The sequence below is a fragment of the Nomia melanderi genome, chromosome 9, assembly GCF_051020985.1.
Source record: "Nomia melanderi isolate GNS246 chromosome 9, iyNomMela1, whole genome shotgun sequence".
NCBI lineage: Eukaryota > Metazoa > Arthropoda > Insecta > Hymenoptera > Halictidae > Nomia > Nomia melanderi.
This window is the reverse complement of record NC_135007.1, coordinates 16,988,126-17,011,330: the sequence shown is the minus strand read 5'-3', so window position 1 is coordinate 17,011,330 and position 23,205 is coordinate 16,988,126. Positions and strand designations below refer to the sequence as shown.

The following is a 23,205-nucleotide window of genomic DNA, read 5'->3' as shown; positions in this document are numbered from 1 at the left end:
GACGAAACGGACTGCGCGAGGCACTCCACAAAACACCGGGGATCACGAGCAACAGATAAACGTTCGCGTACCGGGTTTCAAATTCACGAATTACCGGCCGCCTCGGTCTAATCTAACGCGTTAAAGGGTGAACACGGGTTCGCCATTACTGTAATCATCCGGCGATTAAGTCGGAAGGATGGCGGGCAAGCGTTTACCGTGGCCCGATAGAAAATAATAACAATATTGTATTGACGGTGCTCGAGAAAGCGAAGTATCGGTAGCTGGAAGTAGGCTGCTTAACACTAGGCTCGCGGACATTTAATGTACAGTTTATTACACCGTTCCTAGAAAACTCGAGCGTTCGTTTATTTAGACCTCGGAAATTGGAGGCTTGATAAATACACGTATCCCTGTAATTGGAACTATGAGAATCGACACAAATATTCGCGAAATGCACGCTGCTCTCGACGGAACGAGAGCAAAGCGAACGCGCATCGCGAGAAATATAAGAAAGAAAAAGGAATAAACGAGGCTAGCTGTCGGCAGCCTCGATATATTCATGTATCTTCGCGCAGAATTTACACGTCTCGGCGACGAGACATCCTCTTTCGGATACCCTCCATCATTCGAAACGAGAGAACCGGACAGACGTACTCGACTCGAGCCTTCAATTCCCCAAAAGAAACGGGAGGAAGAGTAATACTCCAATAAATCCTGCCCCTTATCAATTTGCCGCGAAGCAATTTGCCAGGGATCGGAAGGAGGCTCGAAAGAACACGGAAAAATGCGCGCGCAGGGGGGGAAAAACGGGGCGGACGCCATCGCCGACATGGATCGCAAACAATTGTGTGCCGTGATCGCGGCCACGAAAAACGCTGGTAATAGCGAGCGTAATCGCGTTCGAATAATTGCGCGGCGAAAAACCACGCTCGTTATGATAAAACCGTGGAGATGTCGGCCCGATCGGCCGTATTTTCCTGGGGAAGAGGAGAGCGAGGCGTTCGGCGGAGCCCGCGATGGATAAATGGACCGGGCGCGGGCAAGAAAACGCTCGGGACACGAGGTATCCGGCTGAAAGTTCGTTCCGCGGCGCGGCCGCAATCAAGATGCAGCCAGGTTTTGCTCGGGAGATCGCCCGCCATTTTTCTCGGGGACCGACAAGAAGAACGGAATTTTTGCCAGGGAGATCGACCGATCTATTAGGCTCGATTCACACTAACGGTGAACGGCGCGGTTAAATCACGATCGGCCGCGATCGAGAAACGCGGTTCAGCGTTCGCATCGAATCATCGGTAGCAATCCTGCCTCGTCGACGTGCATTTCGCATTCCTCTCGAAAAGGAACGATGATTCTGTCTCTTAATTTAAGTGAGACTGTTGCTCTGATGCTGAATATTATGAAAATAATGAACATTTGTCGTAAGAAACGAGTCGGGTCAGTCCAGAGAAGAAAAATTGAGAAAATTATTGTTTTGTGCAATTATTGTACAACATATTCAGAAACTGTAAGGGCTTTCTAATCTAGAAACAACAAAGAAAAGAGCAAGTCCGAGGGACTAAAATATTGTCTATCAAAGTCTAGCAAAGGGCCAAATGTTATCGCGTCGACGAGGATTATACGCTCGGTTACGATTCGACTCGATCCGAGGAATACCGTCGATCACCGGTGTGAATCAGGTCTTATCCGCAGTGTGTTCCGAACGATCGGCGATCTGGATCTGACCGCGAGGAAAGTGTCGCGGGGCGCGCGCGCTTTCTTTCACGGTACTTTCTATGGGCGTGTTTCCAGCGGAGGAACGGCACCGGCTAATTAAATTCCGTTTGATCTGATTTCTCGCGGATCGGCCGGGAACCGCGTTCACGGATGATTCGCGCGGTTAACGGAAGCGGAAAGCGGGCCGAATTAGTTAGCCGGAGACGCGGGATAGCCGTTTCATCGGCGAGCGATGGCACGCCGGATTAGCGAGTGGACGGACGCCGAGTCGCGCTTCTCGCTTTTACATTCTTCCGATCCCCGGACGGAGGGCGGAGCTATCGGCTCTTCTGGAAACATTTTCACACGTGATTTTCATCTTCCGAACTAATGCGAACCGTTAGCCGCGGCGGCTAACTTTCATCCGCGCTCGCTTTGAAGCTTGCTCTGCTCCTTCGCTTTGCAACGTTCAAGGGAAGGGAATTTTTCCTGAGTTCTAGGCTTCCTTTGTAGTTCTCTTTCCTACTTCTTTCCCTTCGTACTCGTAGATGTTCCGAGAATATACGGAGAAAGTGTTCGCGCGGAAACAGATGATTTCCGCGGAGATCCTAGGCGTCCGAGCGATCGGACGCTCGAAAGACAGAGAGAGATGAAAATGGCACGGGCGAGCGTGCCAACGGGGGAAAGATGGCGCGCTCGTTTAACCGGGGAGAAAGCCACGGCTAAATAAACGTAATCGTATTGTCGTGAACAATAGCAATCAGCGTCCATTTGCGTGGACATTGTAGCCGCTTATCAGCCGTGATTGCATTCAATCCGACACGCTGTTAGAGCTGCCAAGTACCTGCTCGTGAACGAATTCGCTAATAACGGCAAGACGCGGATGGGAATGGGCATGGTTCGACGCACGGCGTGTACTTACGCGCGCATGCAAATACGGCACGACTCCGATCGGGCTTTAATATTCTGTCTGAAGGGCCGTGGACGCGTTACCACGTAATCGCACGATCAACCGTGAACTTCCGCGGAACGAATAGTTTCCCTTGCGTGCGCCCGCGATAATCGAATTAACTATTCAGGACAGACGCGGATTACGGCTGCCTCGAGCCCGAGGTATTCTTCTGACTCTTTCGATGCGTTTCGTGGAAATACGCGGACACCGGTGCGAAAACTGTTCTATCGATTCGTTTCGTTGAACAAAACATTCTCTAATTTCTCGGAGCTACCGAAGCGAATGGGAACGTTGATTCCGAATTAACACGTTGACGAGAGAATAATGATAGCTTGTAAGACAACCGATGTCGAAATGGTAACGTGAATGTAAAAGTAACTTGAAGCTAAGCTAAAACTTCTGAATAAGTTTTCTTTAGCGCTATTCGTTGAACGGTTTGCCTTCGAGGAGGGCAAACGTTAACCGAGGCATCGCCGCGCTAGGATAAAAGGGAATGATCAAGGGGGAATGCAATCGAAGAGCCTTCGAGGCACCGTCGAAGACGAGAGCCGAAATGTTCGCGATTCAGGCCGGTGCCAGGCGAGGGACTTTTAAAACCGGTCGAATGTGAACGGAACACGAGAATGCACGAGAGGAACGGTGAAACGAGTCGCGGGAGAAAAGCGACGGTTCCCACTGCAACAGGACACCGACGACAACCACGCGGGCTGCACACCTCTGTGCGTTGCATTTCGCGCGGCTCGTCTCGTCGCTTCGATGTATCGAATGAAACGCGACACGCCCTGGGAACGCGCGGAACGCCGGCATCGAGCGGATCGAAAAACCCTGGAAATGAATGGAAATCGTTTCCATTCATCCGTGGAAGGTCGTCATGCTCGCGTCTACTAAATCGGTGACCGGCGGACTGCGCATCCGTATGCAAATTCGAACGTTCAAGGGCGTAGCTCGAGAAGTAGCTATTGAAGACTAACCAATGAATATTACCGCCGACACCGCGTTCGTCGCGACGCGAGCAGAATATCGGGTTTTCAATTTTCTGGAAGAACATCTCGATTTTGATCCACGAAGCCGCTGGTTTCCGGTGCGCCGCGAGACGAAGGTTGCTCACGGCGGCCCCGAAGAAACGGACAATTAAGCTTGGTATTTCCATCGTTTCGAAAGGGTTAACAAGACGAGCCGATAAGACGTCGCGGAATTCGCTGGCGGAGATGGGACGAAGAAGAAAGAGAAATCCGGCGGCGGGCGGATCGTCGCGCGAAACGCCCACGCGACCTAACCAAGCCGAGCCGAGACGAGACGAGACACGGCTACTCGACTTTATTATCTCGAGTGGCTTTCAGGCGGTTCGAGTGGCCCTCCTCCTCTTCTCCTGCGCCAGGAGATTGACGGCAATTAGAGTAGGACGAGGGAAACAAGCAGTGACCGCGCGCGCCTATGCGTGTATGCGCGCGTACGAGCGAATTGCCAGTCGGGGGAAGATGATGCGCGCCGGCATCGAAAAAAATTGCCGGCGTGTGTAAAGGGTCGATGCCCGATACGCGGCAAAACTCTATCCAGCTCACGGCGAAACGGACTGACCCCGTCGTTAACGGACTTAACGACCGGCCATCGACAGCCGGAGCGTCGGTGTCTTGCGCAGGAGACGTCGGCCGAATGAGACGGTCGCGCGAAGCGTGGCGCGGACTCGAGTGAAAATTGTTTCTTTTTTCTTTCCCCTGGAAACATGGAATACGAACCACGGGAAATTTCTGCACGGATAATTGTCCCTCGGTGTGAGCCGAGCTTTACTCGCGGATACGATAGAAGGTCATTCGAATCTCAAAGCAATGAGATTTCCATATTTGGAAGAAGTCGCGAGCAAATGACGCAGCTACTAGCAGATCAACAGTTTTCTTTCTTTTTCTATTATTTAAGCAATCGATATGCAATTTAACTTCATCTGCCGACGGTTTTCTATATTTCGAAGCATTTTTCGAAGGATATTCGATGCTTTTTATGCAAGCAATGCAGTCGCTCCGATTGGTCGAGGTAGTTTGAGTGTCAAGGAAAGAAACGTTCGCGGAACCGCAGTGCACCGCGTCGACGCGTTCCGGACGCAACGAACGCCACCCGGCGTCGCCGGTGCCAGCGGAAAACGGTGAATCAGGGGCCGAGCAACCGAACGAAAGTTTTCGGTTGATATTATATTCAGTGAAATCCGGTCGCGAGAATTACGCTCGGCGTACAACCGGAGCCCTGTTTAAAAACAAGTTCTACCCACACGACAAAGTGAACCGTGTCACAGTCGGCTCTCTCGCCGTGGCGAGAGGGACCTTTGTGCAACGAAAACGCGGCTCGATTGTAATAATACATTCGCAGAAAGGCTCGAGGAGAAACCGGAAACCGGCCTTAGATACCCGTACCTAACGGACTCCCGCGATACGTCTCAATTAATATCGATTGCCTCGCTAAGCGCGGACTCGATGCACGCTCGCTGAGCTAGTTCTTTATTGACCCCTTGTCTCGTAACATCCCGACGAGACTTTCGAATAGAAGTTAACGAATCTAACTTAAATGAAACTTCGGTTGACATTTATGTATTACTGATTAGGAATTTTCTCCGAAGAGCACGTATTATCTTCATCATTGAATACTTCGTAATAGAACAGAAAAATCGAGGAAATCAATGGTTTCGCTTCTGAAATGATTAGAACATATTCAGAAGCTATAAAGGAATTTTCTGATCTAGAGCAAACGAAGGAGTGGATCCTCGAGTAACTAAGCAGAATATTGTTTATTCCAAAACTTGGAGAAATCGACTCAACCATTGACTTCTGAGCGACTCGATGGTAAAAGGACGTCATCGTCCATCGTCAAGATTAATAATTGGCAGCTTTAGAACTTCGCGACCGATTGGAATCGCACGGTGACACTCGCAGAAACGATCGAGATAATCTCCCTCGTCGTGACTCATCGATCCGAGGAACGATAAAGTTTCCCGAAATACGTTATCCCCGCGGGAACGTTCGCGCGTATCCAAACAATTGATACTCTCAAACGAAAGCCAACGTCTGCGCCCGTTATCTCGTTTATCTCCTCGTCGACGCGAATGATTCATCCGATTCGTTGGTTCGGTTCGAACTCGAGACTGTTCGCGATAAAGGCGACCGTTTCGTCGACGAGACGAGCGCTGAATTATTGGACGAAGAAAAGAGTCTCGAACGAGCTGCGAACGATCAGACCAACAGACGAGGAGTCGGATTATGCGCCGGAACGGGATGTGGCCTGCGGATCGCAGACTTTGATCAAGTCTGCCCGAACTGACACGCAACTGCAACGTTTCATGTTAATTGGGAGATCCTTAGCAGAATTCCAATTTTTGCGCGCTATAACGCATCGGTATGCGAGACACGATGATATCGGTAAGATAAAATATTCGTATCTGGAAGGCTAACTCGAACAAATGATTTTAATTAGGAACATCAAGATTACAACGTAGCTTCCCTTTTTCTATTAATTAAATGATTTATATATAATTTCGTCTGCGAAGGGTTAAAATAAAATAGCTTTGTTTTCGAACTGAAACTACTCGGTTATCGAAATGATTAATCAGTTGTAATAATCGAGGCTCGTCTATCGTCGAACGTATCAGACTCGGTTGCGTGATTCTCGGACACCCCGTACGTTCCCAGAAAATACCGGCGCGGCGAGTCGTCCCGAGGTTAAGTTCCGAGGCGTGAAATTCGAAATTCCGTGGACGAGGAGTAGCGTGACTCGGCCCCGTAAACGAAACAACGCGGTGGAAAAGAAGCACACGTCCGTCTGTGCCCGGCAACCGCTTGGTCTCGTTACACTGGCATTAACCTTTGTACAGGGTTCTGGCGGCCGTCCCTCGAAACGGCAGGTCTACGTGTTCTTGTTCGCCTGCGATCTCAAAAATAGAAACTGGACTGGTGAGCCCCCATCGATTCCCGTTCTCCTTCGGACGGTTAATTGGCAACGATTACCTGTCGAAATCTATGCTTCGTCACGATCGTCGAAAGATAATCCGTTCGATTAAATTTCGAGCCACCTTTCCTCCGATCCGAAAGATCGTGAAGCGATCGGCGAGATTCGATCGGTTCGCAGATTCGACGAACCATATGTCGATTGGAATTATAAATTATGCGCACAAGCGTAAGGGGTATATACCGGGGTGTGGTAATTTAAGGAATCGATGCGACCATCCTGGAGACGGGACCGCGAAAATAAACGGTGAAATTCTAAAACGGTACCGCGAGCTCGGCCGGTAAAATAGGAAACGGACGAGAAAAGCAACAGGCAGGGACACGGAACGCGGGGCTGGCCTCCGCGGACGCATCGATTCCCCGGGCTGTAATTAATTGAACCGTATACGCAGAGCCGCGATACCGATCTATCGATACAGAGCAGGTCGTCGAACTTGTCTCGCGATCGTGTGCATTCTCGAGGAGAAAGGCGTTTCGAGGTTATAATGTGCCTGTCAAAATGACAGGAAAAGAACTGCGCGAGTTACCCCCACCCCCTGGGAACCCGTACAGAAGAGACCGATCGACAAACGAAACGAAACGAAACGAAACGAAACGAGACAAGACGGACGTAAACGAACGATTATAGCCTAGAAAAAGAAATGCTTGGTGATCACGAACCTGGTTTTGAATCGCTGAGTATCGTCCTGCCCGGCCCACATTTTCTTCTGATCGTCTCGCGAAGGAGGTGTTCCCTGTCCTCTGAATCACCGCGTACACCGCACTGGCACGCGAGTTTCAGCGTCGCGACAATTCGTGCCGGTTTATGCGCGTTCGAACAAGCTACGACGTGGGTCAGTCCAGGCTGGGTCACGTCGCCCCTTGTCGTCCCGTGTCCTTGTCGCACCGGTGCCCCACCGCGTTCGCACGAAAGAGACGGACCGTAGGAATCGCGAGGAGAAACCTCTAACGCGCGCCGCACGAGGAGGAGGCGCCACCTCTAAAAACTCGAGAAACACGATAGAACGAAGCGTGCGTGCGTGCCGCCGCGTTCCGTACAATCGCGAAATCCACTGACGGCGAGCGATCGACTGCGTCGCCGTCGCGTCACACGGCACAGGCTTTGCGTAGGGAGAACGATCCTCGCGCAAGTGTGCACGGGGCCTTAGGCCGGTTTTATTCGCTCCGAGACTGCGCGGACGGTCAACCTCCCAACGGGACACACGTTCGCGCAGACACACGAAAAGAGACTCGGAATCTACGGCACGACCTCTCTTCCTTTGGCTATTTCGTCGGCCTGCCGGCCACGGTTATATTTATCCTACGCATCGCAGTTTTTCTGGATTTTAGACCTAACCAGGAGTACCTCTTACGCCGCTTTACCTTATACGGTCGGATTGGCACAACGATCGAGAACGCGTGGGCGAGCCTTGAAGGTTATTTCCTCCATGGAGCTCGCGCGTGACAGATAGAACTTTTCTCTGGAGAGATTTAGAATTTATCGCGAATAAACAGGATGTGCGTTTTAAATGAATCCTATCGATGTTCGCCGAGCACGTAGACTATGGCGAGGATAAATTATGGTTAACCCCGTCTCTGAAATTTCAGCTTATAATGCATATCGTGGGGTGAAGTGAGACAGGGAACGTTGTAATTCCGGAGACATCAGTCTAGAAAACGTTTGATTGCGGTGATTCGCAGGAATTGATTCGATACCACACGCGAATGGCAGCCGATCGAGTTAGCAACGCACGCGAACGAAGGAAATATTCAAAATTAATGTCCCCCTGCTTCCATGCGATTCCCAGAATTGTCTCCCTGGCTGCCCGTGTTCAAACAACAACAAAAAAAACAGCGAGGGGCACAAAAGAAGTGGACGAAATGAAGGGTGTGCGTGAGAGAAACGGAAAGAGGGAGAACAAAGAGTGGGCAGAGCATCATATGCCTGTGCAATTACGAAGCTTCGAGCCTAAATGTATACGCCTCTATGCGGCACGCTAGGAACTACACAACGACGGGTGACTCAGCCTGGAACAGCATGATTCGTGTCTCAGAAACGTGTGTATTATTCGCGCTGGCAAACCAAGGAAAATATTTGCGACCGGCAGAAAGACGCCGCCGACGAGTGTCTCTTCTAACGTGCGATTGCGTATTCGAAAACAGTAGATTCACAGAAAAAAAAGAAACAGAAAAGGAAAAAGGAAAAAGGAAAACGAAAAAAGAAGAAATTATTCAGCCTTTCAGCACGCATACGGAAAAAGGGTTAACCGCACGTCATTTTCTGTTATCATTGTCACCGGATGTCCGGTAATTGGAACATGTCCGAGGCTTGTAGGGTATTTAAACGCAGACGATAAACGTATCGTTGTTGTATCGTAATAAAGCGTATTATAATATTTTTCGATAACATGCACGTACGTTCTTCGGTTGTTATTTTTAATTATAGCAAGAAAGCGAGCCGGGACGTTTATTAGAAACATGCACTGCGATGTTTAGCCGTTACGCGGTAAACCACGGGATTTTTCTCGAAAACGACAGACTCGTAACGTGACACTCGCAAGAGTAAACTCACTCACCAAGACCTTACAAAGTAGAAAAGGATTATGTAAACGACACTGCTTTCTTAATTATGACGTTTACATGTTGTATATATTGCATAAAGTTAAGACTACATTCCGCGGCTTAAGGTTACTCGAGAACCGCAGTGCAGAGACACGGAATTTTTTAGTTATCTATATTAGAAAGTATCAGGCGAAGTAATGATATCGGTACGATCGGTAAATTACGCTTTTTTTTATCCTCGTTTTAACGTTGACGAGACGTTGACGTTCGATGACATTTTCGAAATTCAGTCGGAACATTTTCCAAATGAATAAAATAGCAATACCTTTTTACATATGTATATATATATATATATATATACATTTATTTATTATGTAGATGGATATGTGTAGGTACGTACGTGCTGCATGTATAAAACAAAAGAAATATAAGACGATTTTCGAATCGAAACTGACTTTAAACATTTTGAACGAAATGGTACAGGGAACGCAATCTGCTGCCATTCCTCTGCACTTACGACTGCAGTGTAGTTAAGACATTACCGACACTACAATCGCGAAATGTAACAATTATTTTTTCAGAATTGCATTTATTTTAATGTCAGAAAGAAAAGTTTGCATAAAGGAATTCACTAGAGTAAAATAAAAGAAAATAACAGCTTTAATATTGTATCCTTTAAGAACGGTCGAAAATAAAATTCACTAAAAACTTTGAGGAATTTGTGACCTAATAGTCGTAATCTATTCAGAAACTGATAAATATGTCAGCGTGACGCCAAAGGATAAATGCACCTGTTCATCGTGGATATGATACTTAAAATTCAATTTCGGTTATCTTGACAACGTATGCGATATATAGTTTGTCGAACCCTACATGTGTTCAACAAACACAATATCAATTATAGTTAAATCGCAAATGAATAATTCGAGCCATAATTAATGTCAAAATTTGCCAAAACGTTACCACGACAAAAAAGGATCATGGATTGTCCGGTTATGACCGGTTCAAACTGACGCACCGTGAATAACAAAAAGTCAGTAACCAATAAGACGCCATTCGTTTCATTCTGTTGCTGATAGCAAGAATAAACGTTTAATGTTTATACGTTAAATACTGATAATTCTTTTAAACAAATTGCTCACGCAAAGATGATAGAATTCAAATAATAAAATTCGAATGACTACGGTTGGTGGCCTTAATAATGAAGACAATGATAATTGTTTACGGTGAAAGTATTTTTAGTCATAAACAATACTTTTAATGCCTTTCCTTTGCCTGTAAACGACTGAAATAAATAAAGGACGCAGTGTAGGCACAAAGGCACCACACAACACCAATACGATATTTCTGCGACAGATAAAGGATAAATAACAGGCATGTCACTTACTTGCTGGATTTCCTTTCAGCTTCGCCGAATCCTTGGAATGTTCCAGTGGACGTCATCTTGCAAAGTTTGAAAAGAAGAGAACGAGTATTTTCTCAGTAACCGTCACACAGATTTTGCGGCACACGAGACCTAAACACGACTCTTTCCTCCACCGAACGAAATCAAATAGGGTTTTGAGACGGGATTGGTAGTCTGTGCTACAAGTTTTGACGTCAGAGGGCTAGTCAAATCAGCGTTTAAATCGCCAATTCTTTTTTATACGAAAATAAATATATGATTTTCTCTGTTCTCCAAGAACGATAAAAATTCGAATATATTACAAATTGTCGTTTATCTTTGGAACTGTCAAGTAATATTAAATCTGTATAAAATTGAAATAACTACGATTAAGCTTATTTCATGCCGATAGTTTGTGCCCATCGCTCATGTAAAAATTTACTGAAATATACAATTATAACAATTAATAGGAACAGTCAATTCGAGATCGTCAAAGAATAATTGAAATAATGATTTCAGAATTTTCGATCTTGTGATGTACGCTCGTTGTAAATGTTTAAAAAAAAAAATTATTATTTATATACGTAAGCAGGAAATTTTGAAGTATTTCACAGATACGGCTATCTAAAAAATTTTGAAGAGAAAAAACATGTTATTTACACGGTGTTTATATCATGTTTTGATGAAAGAAATTTGCGAAATTTGAGCTAGGTGCTCGTCCGCCATCTTTGACTCTAATGACAAATACAGATGGAGTATCTGAAAAGAGTCTCACAACAGTTTACCTGGGTTTCCTACAATTCAATTGATCCAGATTGGTGTAGTTGTCAATTAATTGATCACACATATCTGCATAAATGGTGCGAAAAGTTGGAAAAGTTGATACAACAATACTGAAGATTTTACTCACGGACGGATTGTTTTTATATTTTTTAACTGGTGAAGAGAATTCGTAAGAGAACGAACATGTTAAACCAAGCTGTAGTCGAGGCTTTATATTCAGCAACTTACATTGAGAATTATTTGGACTGTGTGGAGAATTTGCCAAACGATCTACAAAGACACGTTTCCCGGCTTCGAGAACTCGACGCCACTTGTCAAAGTAATTGAGCTTAACAAACTTTTAGAAAGTGCATCCCATATGCGTATTCGTGAATGTGTATGTATGCGTGTGTGGTTAGTGTACGCTTGTGTGTCTGTGTACATTCGTTAATTTGTATTTGAAATATTTCCTCTTTTGTGACTTGAAAATCAGTAAAAATCAAACAAAGTGTGATCTACAAGCTTTAAAAGTCTAATACATAGTAAAAGTACGAAAGAAAATAAGATAATATTAACAATTTACATTCGTGAAATAAATAATCACTACAAAGTAAAGTTATACTATTTCACTATGCAAATTGCTTGATATTTACGTTTGAATTTGATTTGTCTCTGTTTCCCGCTAATAATATATTTCAATAAAAAATTATAAGTTATTATTTCTTTTTTTTTCATTTAACATAGCATATCTAAGGGAAGTAGATCAACAGCAGGAAGCATTAAAGAATGACACAGACTTGACTGCCAGAAGGAGAGCATTGTTAAGAGTACAACAAGCATTAATTGCTGCAAAAGAAATAGGAGATGAAAAGTTACAAATTGTGCAACAAGTACAAGATCTCATAGAGAACAAATCCAGACAATTGGATTTAGATTATCGAAATCTTGGTATAGTCATTCGATTTCATAAACTTTATTTATAATATATATATATTTACAATGCTATATATCTTTTTCACTTTAATTTATTTATAGATTTTGGAAAAGAACAAGAGAGTAGCGAATCGACACGTGAAACAAATGCTAATGTTAATTCCAACTCTTCTGGCAATGCTAATAATTCGGAGAGACAAACTAAGAGAGCTAGAAGAACAAGAACAGAAACATTGGTAGAATCTTCAAATGCAATGGACATGATTACAATGGCTGAAACACGTTCGAACTCTTTGTCCAATGCAAATAATGGCAATCAAAAGAAGACAAATACTACTAATGCTGGGAAGAAAAAGAAAAGAAAATCTAAACAGGGTAATCAGCAAAATCAGCATCGTGAAGATACTCCACCACCACCAGAGGATGATCTTGCAATTGATCCAGATGAGCCAACATATTGTCTTTGTGATCAAATATCATACGGTGAAATGATATTATGTGATAACGACCTGTGTCCTATAGAATGGTTCCATTTCTCATGTGTCTCGTTAAGTACTAAACCTAAAGGTAAATGGTTTTGTCCGAAATGTAGAGGAGACAGACCGAATGTCATGAAGCCCAAAGCACAATTTCTGAAAGAATTAGAAAGGTATAATAAGGAAAAAGAAGAGAAATCGTAGCAGGAAAAAGTTGGTGAGCAATTTAAACTTTGGAAGACTTAATTAAAGCTAAAGAAAACTTTAAGCGGTACATTATAATTTTAAGTACAATTTTAATGTCTTATGAAATATATTGTTTAACTTCCGGTAATTAAGGAAAGAAATAATAGTCTTATGATAAAATGGCTGAACTTGTTTGGTTCCTTAAGTATTTTAATATATAAATATGTGTGTGAACTATCGAATAATTATTCACAGTAGAAGATAAATTATATTTGTATAATACTCTCTATTGTAAATATCGTGACTGAATTTATCGAATAAGAGTGAAACAAGTATCTTTTGATTACTGCTGCACATATTTTAAAATTCATTTAAATTTTGTTGAGAGTTTAAAGAACTTCCTTAGCCTGTACATGTTTTAAAAGAATTAGATTTTGCAATTGACTATTGTATACATTCAAATTTTCAAACATAATAGCAGTATTAAAGAACAGAAATAATATTTTGTAGTGTAAATTGTCATAAATAAAATAGATTAATTTTAAGACTAATAATTTTTTAAATCTGTACAACTGTAATGCATATGATTTTATTACAGAATTATTACTATATCAATACGCGTTAAGTAACATTGGTAGAATTCTATTGTATTATTTGTAAAATGTATAATTGTATAGAAAATATAGTTACAGATTCACTGTAAGTGATTATCATGTATTTGATATAAAACATACATAATGTGTATAAATGAAAGTTACTGAATCTCTGTGCAACACTCGAATATTTAATTTCATTTTATGTACATTCTCTTTTATCAATGAAAAAATTTATTTTGTATATAGAAAAGTGTATTTTTAAAAATACAAATTCTAATCCGTACATATAATATATACTGTGTTTGACAAGCTATTCTTTTGTAGCCGAATTTAAACTTAAACTGTATATAAAACTGAATTGTTTTATAAAAGCAATTTGAGTTTTGCACAGTTGTAAGAAAATTTTTTATGAAACATGTTTTTAAGAAATAAATTTAATGTTTTCATTAATCTTATTGCTTGTTATGATGTCATAGATTTTGATTTTTCTTCACATCTTCCCATCCTGTGCTATTAACAAGTCCCTAAGTACATGCTGTTATCTTATTTTACTTACATATTATTATTTCAACTTTTTTAGGTAATGACAAATATTCAATAGAATTCCTCTGACAAAGTTTATTATCATTTTTTACTGTATGTACTATATTATTTATACACTAACATTTTTACTTTCTGTGCACAAAAAAGGCAAGCTACTTCACAACAGATTACTTTGTAGAACATATAAGTAAGCTATTAATATCTCAGTGTTTGATCTGTCTTAAACTTATTTCATAGTGGTCTTTTTATAATTAAGTATGTATACGCATATTTTCCTTTTAATGTTACTTTATATGGATGCCTAAAATCTAATTGTAATGAGCAAAACCATACACATCATATTTATACTTATAGGTAAAGATCACATAAGTTCACAGTGTGATTCCACATCACTCCAATGCTTTACATTTTTATGTATCTGAAACATATTCAAAAAGTAAATAAATGTTTTTATATTTCGGCAAAAAAACCAGATTTTGTGATCAAAAGATACGCAAAAAAAAATAGTTATCTGTAGAACAATAGAACATTTAATGTACAGATTTAGCGGTGCAAGAAGTATTTTAGGCCATATATTCGTGAAAATGATATAAAAAACTGTATCAAATACATTTCATGAAATCCAGTACAAATCATACTTAATGTCAGCGAGGGTCTTCTGTGTGACTTTCTTGGAAATTCAACCAAGACTGTTCAACAACAGTAGCTACTCTCTTCTCATATTCCCGTTTATTTTCTTGATATAATTGTGCTGCTAAAGAATTGGCTGGTGAGTTTGGATTTGGTTCATCCAAAAGGGACTGCAACAAATATTTTATAGATTTTGAATATTTACAACATACAGTGTTATAATAATTAATTTATTTGAAATGTCGAAACAACAATAAAAGGTTAAAAAAAACCATTAGATTATAAAGAGGAATTATGCATTTATTGTGTGTGTATGTGTGTGTGTGTGTATGTGTTCTGTGGCTGCCGTGTATATGTATATATATACATATATGTTCACGTTTGTATAATATATATATATATATGTACGTGTGAATATATACATATATATACATATAAATATATACATATATGTATATATATATTTATTACATTACACAAAATAAGTGAATTTATATACTATATGAAGTACTAAAATTTAATTGAAAATACAGTTCTGTGCACGTGAAAGACGATGCTTCATAGCACACGAACAAAAGCGCCAAGTATTAATTATCTTCTAACGTTTAATAGTAATCTCTAATTTCGTGTTATCAAGTATCGAAATAAATAAATACACAATTTTATAATAATTTATTATTCAACATTGTAAAAATTCGGTCTAATGTTGCACATCGTGGTAGTTCAATAGAGCTTTAGGAAGAAACATGCTAAATATTTTAGCGTTAGCTCCTCGATAAGGCTGCACGTTCTCCACTGTATCTGATGGCTGTAGGTGGCTGATTAATGCTGCAACAGCCTGCGACTAATCCACAAAACTCTGCTCCACACAAGTCTTCACTCGCTTCTCGTACTCGCGTCGGTTCTCTTTGTACAGTTGTGCTGCCATTGAGTTGGCAGGTGAATTCGGGTTCGGGTCACTTAACAGCGACTGCAACCACATAAGTCGTGCTCATTATACAATATTTTTAATATCTCTTTTTTCTTTCTTTTTGTTTGTAATGATGCATGGCCATAATTTGTAAGTAGATGATATTTTTAATTGGTATTGGCGATTAGAAATACAGTTATGGTCAGGTAAACGAATTACAAGCACAATTTTACGCTAATATCATATGTACATACATATATGTGTATGCAAATAATTTTGAATTCAATGAATCAGACTTTGCTGAATTGCAACCGCTGTTAAGACAAAAACTTACGAATCTTTATGGTTCTTTTTGTGAAAAATGTGACAGATGTAGATACAATTGTACGCTTTAACAAATACATGACTAATATATTTCGCATGAAATAAAAAAAATAATTAAGCACGCACTAGTTTAATAGTGTACACATTTCATTTTCTTTTTCAATTCTTTTCTTTACATTTAGTAACTGCCATGCAAATCATATCTGCAGCTTCTTAACACAAACTTAACATAGTATTGTAGAACTAAAAATAAAATAACATAAAAGGAAAGAAATAAAACTTTAATTATCGATTATGGGTTATTTTTTTATTGTCTTATACTTACTGTTGCAAGCCGAATAATGATCAGCTCGTATTGAACTCAACGCACAATATGTATTTATCATGAACATGTGCAACAACGAGGATTCAGTGAGAAGGGAATACAAATTCTATGAAGCACCTGGATCTGATGTGTCGTACTATGAAGTAAAATAAATTACTGTGCATTTACAATACCTGTATGGATGTTAAGATGGCAGAGACATCATAGGTAGGGCTCCAACGGTTTTGCAGTATGTCAAGACAAATGCCTCCATCGGCGTACACGTTGGGATGAAACATCTTACTAACAAATCTGACTGTAGGTGGTTTATTTGGATATTCTTCTGTAAATTCTATTATAAGTTTGAAGGTACCATCTTCGAATGGAGTGTCGTGTGGTCTGAAAAAAGTAATCACATTGAAGAAAAAAGAAATGTAAATGCATTGTACCTAAACAACATTATATTTGTTCCTTTAAGCTCACCCAAATATAACTGCATTCCATATCATAATATTATTGTCTGTAGGTGCTCCCGATACTCCAGTGGGTGGATCTTCTTGTAATCTAAACAAATAAATATTTCATTATAAATAGCTTGGTAAATAGAAATGTTTCTCAAAGTAACATGATTCTCGATATGTCTTTAATAGCATACTATAAAGTGCAATTTTATATTTAAAAGAATCTTCCGCGGAAATGTGGCGGGTTTCCTGCCAATCTCAATGTCATGTCAATGTCTTTTTATATAAAGCATTTTTTATAGATAATGTTGTATGTATATTAGCATATTCTTAGAATATTTTTACATATCTACTTGTTGCTGCTACAGGAAAGAGAAACAGTTGCATAGAAATGCATAGAACCGCGCACGCTTTATAAAAATAAATCACAGGGATCCAGATAACTTGAAACAAATAATGTTTATCGCTTATAACCGAGAACACCGTGAAAAATACTAGCAAAGCATATTGCTTTCGTGAAAATGTCTGTTTATTTACGTTAAAAAAAGGTTACTACGGGTCAATCGGATATTAATCGGAATCAATTAGATGAGAGTCACAACATAAACAAAACCATGGTTGCTCGTGAGCCGTAGCGCGACTATCTATAAACATCGTGGAAATTCTAGACGGGAACGTTTCCTCTATTAACTACCGAAATCTCTTGGATGGTAATACAAATGAAACGCAGTAAATGTTCGCGGGTTCCTAATAATAACTTTTCGCGAGACGGGCTACAATGACGTTCATTGAGTCGTGTGTAACCCTCATAATTCTGTTTCTCCTCCCGTCAGAGGATCCGATCGTGCGTAGAAAGGTTACGAGAAGGAAAGTGATGAATACGAAATTCCATTTGCAATGGCGGTACATGACACCGCGAAAGCGATGACACGGGAATGTTAAGATAGTCACGGTACCTCTTAAAATCTCTCATTAGTCTCCTTCTTGCGGGGGTAGACATCCCTCACAAATGGGCTCGTCGCTCCCAAATCGTTTGATTCGGATGAATTCCAGAACGTTCCGGTCGACCGTGCACACCTTACGTTAATTCCTATACTTGAATAAATATGTAATCACAGACCCGCGCGACGGTTGCTCCGACGACCTCGTCGCATATACGAGAACGCCAGTTGTTTCTGTTGCGTACGTCTTTGCCTTTTGTCAGTCCGAAGGCCACCCTATCCGTACAATACCGTTATAAGGTTGTTCAAAATTAGTTCTACCCAACAGGTTCCCGATTGGCACTCGACCGCGTATCGATAGTCCGACACCTTGGATTTTCACTCGCCCCTTGCTCGCGAGAAAAAGGCCACCAGCATGAGAAAAACCTACGTAACGATCACCCTGAGAAATTCGTTCACCGGACTGCCAAACCACGGACAGCTGGATAGATATACGGAGGGGATAAGGAACGAACTGTTTTGCGCATGACGTCACAAACTAAAATCGGACAACCCAGCCAATAGTTACTGGCTATCCTGTGTTTGTTGTTTCAATTTCAAACGGTCATCGGGGGACTTAAAACAGACGTGCTCAAGAATGAGAATAATGGGTCTCGAGAAACGAAATGCACTGTGCTCATTGATTCTTATCACGAGGCATTGTCCAATCGTGTCCATTTGAAAAACAAAAAAAAAACACCAATCGCAGCTCACGACCAATCCAAAAACTTGTGCGACCTAAGCACGGTTTTCATTTTCGACGGATCGCGTTGTTGACTTTTATATCGAAATTGTTTAAAATACACCTCGATCGAACTATTCAGACGCAATTTCATTTGAAAAGAATCATTCCTTTGACGCAACATTTTAACGATACTTTTGATAAAGGTAAGACTTTAAGTTTCCACAGCGTTTCTAGGGATTTTGATTGTTAAGAAAATGAGGAAACGCTACTGGTTGCAATGTTTATCGAATGCGGACTGCCATTCTGGAAATTACGAATTGCGAACCCTCGCGAAATAATCACGTGTTCTAATTATAAAAACAAATAGTTCAATGTAATTTTATTCGACTGCAGGAATTCACGATGCGTGCAGAATTGCATTTGTCACGAGTACATCGTGAAAAGAACATTTCCTGCTTTTTTTTTACGTAATATTTGCTTATACATAAAGTATTCAAAAATCGATAATGGAACAGGATACTCTTAAAAGCGCACGCGTGAACCGATACCGATGCGTGTCAGCTGTCCACCGTTGAATACAACGTTGTATCAGGAATTCAAGTATTCCTTATCCTATTGAGTCTTCCAATGAACAAAGAGAATTTTATACGGCTTTAATGGCTTGTGATAATCGGACGAAAGTGTACCTGGGATACGAAGATGAATATGTTACTGACAAACACCGGTCGAGTATTAATTTTATGACAAATAAGATCGGCGGATTTCCAGTAAGTAATTGATCAACATTCAAAAATATTTTTATCCGACTTGTGACAATTTTCAAATTACAACTACATTATTTTCCATTTTTCAAACAATGTCTTCTGTACTCTAGTGCAATATGTAATCAGCTGTAAAAGTCTGTACATATGTCTGTATATCACAAATGTAAAAATCAACAGTAACTTCGTTGCTGACATCGAATTGTTTGTTTGCAAAAAAATATAATCATTTCAGTTTACAATCATTTGCATTTATGTCAACATTAATAAACGTTTAACAAACATTTAATTAAATGGATTTAATTTTCCATAGAACTGTTATGACAAAAATACTCTGTCATTACCGCAATGCAGACTGTGTGGATTACGTCAACTGTTGGTCTTGCAACTGTATGTTCCATTAGATAATTCTAAGTATCATAGGACACTTTATATTTTTGCCTGTATAAATCCAAATTGTTGGAATCAAAATGAAAGTTGGACCTGCCTGAGGGTTCAAGTTTTAGCGGATGAATGTCAAACAAATGCAATAGATACTAGTAGTGTAAATGTACCATCTACAACATCATGGTTGTCGGATGCAGATGACTGGGGTGATACTTTCAATGACAATGCCTCTGAACAAAATGGGAATAATTTATTGTCGAATAATGCGATAGAGTTTAACTTTTCTCTGCAAAGGGAAGTAGAACAGAATATAAGGGAAGAACTCTCTGCGCTACATGTAGATGATCCTAATGCAAACAGGTAGATATAAATTAAAAATGATTTGTCAAAATAATTATGAGTTAATTCATATGTAATTTGTTTTAGTCCAGCGAGTGTAGAGTCTCCAGTTGGAATAGGAGCTGTAGGTAGATTGGATTCACCTCAAGCATCTGCTGAAATTGATGGAGAAGAAAGTGAAGTTGTTTGTATAGATACTCCGACTCAGCCTCAACGTGATCTAGTCGGTTTATTACGCGAAGTAACTCCATTTCCAATATTATTAGAATCAAACACTGAAACAAACTTTTCATTCACTGAAATATTCCTTTCGGTGGAAGAAGAAGATTATAGCGCAGATATACCACAACATGTTTGTGATCTGTTACTGAAATATCAGTATAAAAATCCAGATTTATCAACAAAACCTACAGCAGATTCAATAGAAGAGAAAATAATGGAAACTGACATAGAAAAATATGAGAAGGGTATTCCTATGCATGGAGATGAAATGTTCCATAACTTTATCTCTCAAATACAAAAAAATCCAGGACAGCTCTTACGGTATTTCATCTTATTTCAAACAATATTTTTATAATCTTATATTAACTACCATAGTGTCTAATCAGTTTATTATTTTATGTTTCAGATACTCACGAGATAATTCTGCACCTTTGCTGCTGTATCCTATTAGCGGATGCGTGGGAAAATGTCGCCATTGCGGTGGTGAAATGATTTTTGAAGTCCAAATTTTATCTACATTAATTTCCAAATTAATACTTCAGCCACATACAGAAAAAAATTTCCAAATAGAATTTGGAACTGTTTTAGTATACACATGTCTTAGAAGTTGCTGGTCTGCAACGGATTTATACAGAGAAGAGCATGTTATTGTTCAAGCAGAAAGATTATAGTGATAGAACGATCAAATAAATTTAATAGAAGTTTAAACTTTTGATTTTAGGAAAATTCTGATTACATTCTTTTGGTAGCAAAATACCGTCCACCTTTTTGTGTACACTTCAACATTCCTAGTAAAGAATGGTGCATAAGAATGAAATTCTAATTCCTGGTATGAAATTTACTAGTAATATTATTCTAAAAGATTAAAATAGGACAGTCGAAATAAGAGTTATTATTTTATTTAATAACTGTACATTGCTATTCATACATAAATACAGAAATCTTAATGATAATATCTTTACATAGTTCTCTTGCTGTTTCTATTCACTTTACCATATTTATAGGTAAGAATACAAATTTATGTATATCCTTACATTATTTTTAGAAATGCTAATTTATAATTACAAGTCATTATTTAAAAATTACAATAAAGTAACTTAAAACGACTAGTGTTCAATATACCCTATGTGTAGGATGTTCCATTGGATACGTGCGTTCATTATATATTAAATGCGCAACATTTTTCTTAAATTCATCACCGTTTAGTATGCAATCTTGGTCAATCTCAGTACCAAACTTAGTAATTCTTTCATGTGAACGATGCGTCATAGACAGTACCATATTTAGTTCAATATTTGAATTTTTTTGACCAGCAGTGTATGATCTTGATACACGTGATACATTAGCAACCATTGAATATATTTCTAGAATCATTTTACTTATTCGAAGAAGTTCTGAGTAATTATCATTAATCTTTGTTCCATGGCGTTGCAGTGTCTCAAAAATAGTCGTCCTCATTTTGACGATAGAGCCTGCTATATAACCAACTGGAATTTCCAATGATGGATGAAAACATTTTATATCTACTGATGCCTCATAGAATACATTTACACAACGTTTCATTATACTAAAGAATGGATGCTTGTGTTGATTCCTTAATTTGTATATGTCATCATACACACTACCACCTATATGTTTTACGAGAGATGTTGCTACATAAATTTGTCCATCTAAATTATTTGTATCGAGTGTTGTTAAAGCCAAAGCACTATGATACGCATCTAAATAAATACTCTTATTCAAATAAATTTTTGCACCCATTAGTTGTAATGCAGACTGAATGGAACTTAAACACTTATTTGCACAATACATTTCTGTAATAATTCTTTCAAGTTCAACATCTTGATTTTCATAAAAATCTGTTAACTTGCTTGTTAGGTAAGCCATGCTTTCCATGGTATATAATGCATAAGTTATGTCAGCCAAAGCAGTTTTCACAATATCAAATTTATAGAAATCCCTATCAAAATGCTTCATTTCCAGAATGTCTGGTATTAAATGTTTCATAAACTTTGTTAAAATGGCTATAGACTGTCCAGCTATATTCTGATTTCCAGGTTTTAATAAATCCATCATAATATTGAATGCCTGATTTGGCTCGCCAACAATGTTTGTGCTGGGTACGATGGTATTTTCAAAATGAATTGAAAATACTGGCATTTCATGGCGCCCAACTATTTCACATGTTTGTGTACAAGTCATTCCATTAGAATTACCTTCAACCAAGAAAAGAGATACAGTATTAAGATTTAAGGTGTATGTTGGGTCAGTCTTTGCAAATACTAAAAACAGATTAGCATTCATTCCATTGTAAACAAATGATTTTTGTCCATTTAAAGACCATGATTCTTGATCATTTGGCACTGCATACATCTTATTATGATTAATATTGGTACCATTGTTCTGTTCTTTGAGGCATATCGTAGGAACAATTTCACCACTTATAATCCTTGGAAAGTATTTCTCTTTCTGACTGTCAGACCCATACTTTGAAATTATTTGAACAGGTAACATGAGATTTTGTACTACGTATGTACCTAACCAAGGTAATGTACTAAGCGTTTCTGTAAGCTTCAACGACTCCGTTTCTAACAGATCTAAACCTTCATATTTTTCATCAATATATGCTTTAAATACATCGAGATCACGAAGGTCTGATAATAATTCTTTTCTTCCGAGTGTCGGATTTTGTTGGAAATTCTGAATACAACTGTTGATCTGCGTTAACCAAGTTTCAAATTCATTATATCTGTCGATAGGTTGAACATCAGGGAGAGTAACAGATTGTGAATCAAAGTCTGTTATTAAAATATGCTTTAGAAAAGCTGGTCTTTGTGGTAGTTTTTCTCTTTTTTCCGAAAAACGAAACAAATTCACTGATGTCAATGGCTGTGCTTCGCTACTAAAATTTCTTCTTATATCGAAGACGTTTTTCAACTTTAACGACCTCCGCGCAAACATTTTTAACCACACTAAATAATATTTGGAGTATTTAAACTAAGAATAAAAACACACGCTCATCGATAAAGTATTGATGATACCAACTTTGATACGATAACTCTGCATATAAGTTCATCATCATATAGGGTACAAAATATTTGTAAAATTTAAATATTCATGTTTTCTAAAATACTTTTAATCTATTCGAAAATATTAATTAAGCGTTATA

General features: G+C 39.5%; 5 protein-coding genes across 12 annotated transcripts in view; 2 read left to right on the top strand and 3 right to left on the bottom strand.

The window, feature by feature from the left end:
- Positions 1-10,733, bottom strand: part of Jupiter (microtubule-associated protein Jupiter) — an 81,772-nt gene extending 71,039 nt beyond the window's left edge. The window contains exon 1 of one of the 2 annotated variants that reach the window (XM_076371089.1): positions 10,541-10,733. In XM_076371089.1, the coding sequence (XP_076227204.1) occupies positions 10,541-10,596 (56 nt within the window). In that variant the 5' untranslated portion in view covers positions 10,597-10,733. Of the gene's footprint in view, positions 1-7,272; positions 7,673-10,540 lie in introns of those variants that run through there. The other variant, XM_076371090.1, reaches the window with a different exon arrangement.
- Positions 10,734-11,255: 522 nt separating this feature from the next.
- LOC116432426 (inhibitor of growth protein 2) lies at positions 11,256-13,940 on the top strand. Its single transcript, XM_031989299.2, has 3 exons — positions 11,256-11,639; positions 12,044-12,247; positions 12,335-13,940. Exons 1-3 carry the CDS (start codon positions 11,504-11,506, stop codon positions 12,910-12,912), a joined length of 918 nt encoding a protein of 305 aa, XP_031845159.1. The 5' UTR covers positions 11,256-11,503; the 3' UTR covers positions 12,913-13,940.
- Positions 13,941-14,093: 153 nt separating this feature from the next.
- On the bottom strand, positions 14,094-18,148 carry Ubc6 (ubiquitin conjugating enzyme 6). Of its 6 annotated transcripts, none has more exons than XM_031989301.2 (5): positions 17,619-18,148; positions 16,685-16,765; positions 16,396-16,600; positions 14,644-14,833; positions 14,094-14,451 (listed from the first exon to the last, which is right to left on the bottom strand). In XM_031989301.2, exons 1-4 carry the CDS (start codon positions 17,660-17,662, stop codon positions 14,678-14,680), a joined length of 486 nt encoding a protein of 161 aa, XP_031845161.1. In that variant the 5' UTR covers positions 17,663-18,148; the 3' UTR covers positions 14,094-14,451; positions 14,644-14,677. The 6 variants fall into 6 exon arrangements, with proteins under 6 accessions (XP_031845161.1, XP_031845160.1, XP_031845166.1 ...); XM_031989300.2 differs by having other exon boundaries at positions 14,672-14,833; positions 17,619-18,134; XM_031989306.2 differs by lacking the exon at positions 17,619-18,148 and adding an exon at positions 17,357-17,493 and having other exon boundaries at positions 14,672-14,833.
- A 154-nt stretch (positions 18,149-18,302) lies between these two features.
- trus (programmed cell death 2 like trus) lies at positions 18,303-20,744 on the top strand. Of its 2 annotated transcripts, XM_031989617.2 has the most exons (5): positions 18,303-18,530; positions 18,843-19,094; positions 19,402-19,835; positions 19,902-20,357; positions 20,443-20,744. In XM_031989617.2, exons 2-5 carry the CDS (start codon positions 18,984-18,986, stop codon positions 20,705-20,707), a joined length of 1,266 nt encoding a protein of 421 aa, XP_031845477.1. In that variant the 5' UTR covers positions 18,303-18,530; positions 18,843-18,983; the 3' UTR covers positions 20,708-20,744. The 2 variants fall into 2 exon arrangements, with proteins under 2 accessions (XP_031845477.1, XP_031845476.1); XM_031989616.2 differs by lacking the exon at positions 18,303-18,530 and having other exon boundaries at positions 18,595-19,094.
- Positions 20,745-20,919: 175 nt separating this feature from the next.
- On the bottom strand, positions 20,920-23,093 carry LOC116432533 (complex I assembly factor ACAD9, mitochondrial). The gene has a single exon (XM_031989613.1). It carries the CDS (start codon positions 22,995-22,997, stop codon positions 21,150-21,152), a length of 1,848 nt encoding a protein of 615 aa, XP_031845473.1. The 5' UTR covers positions 22,998-23,093; the 3' UTR covers positions 20,920-21,149.
- Between the last annotated feature and the right edge of the window lie 112 nt (positions 23,094-23,205).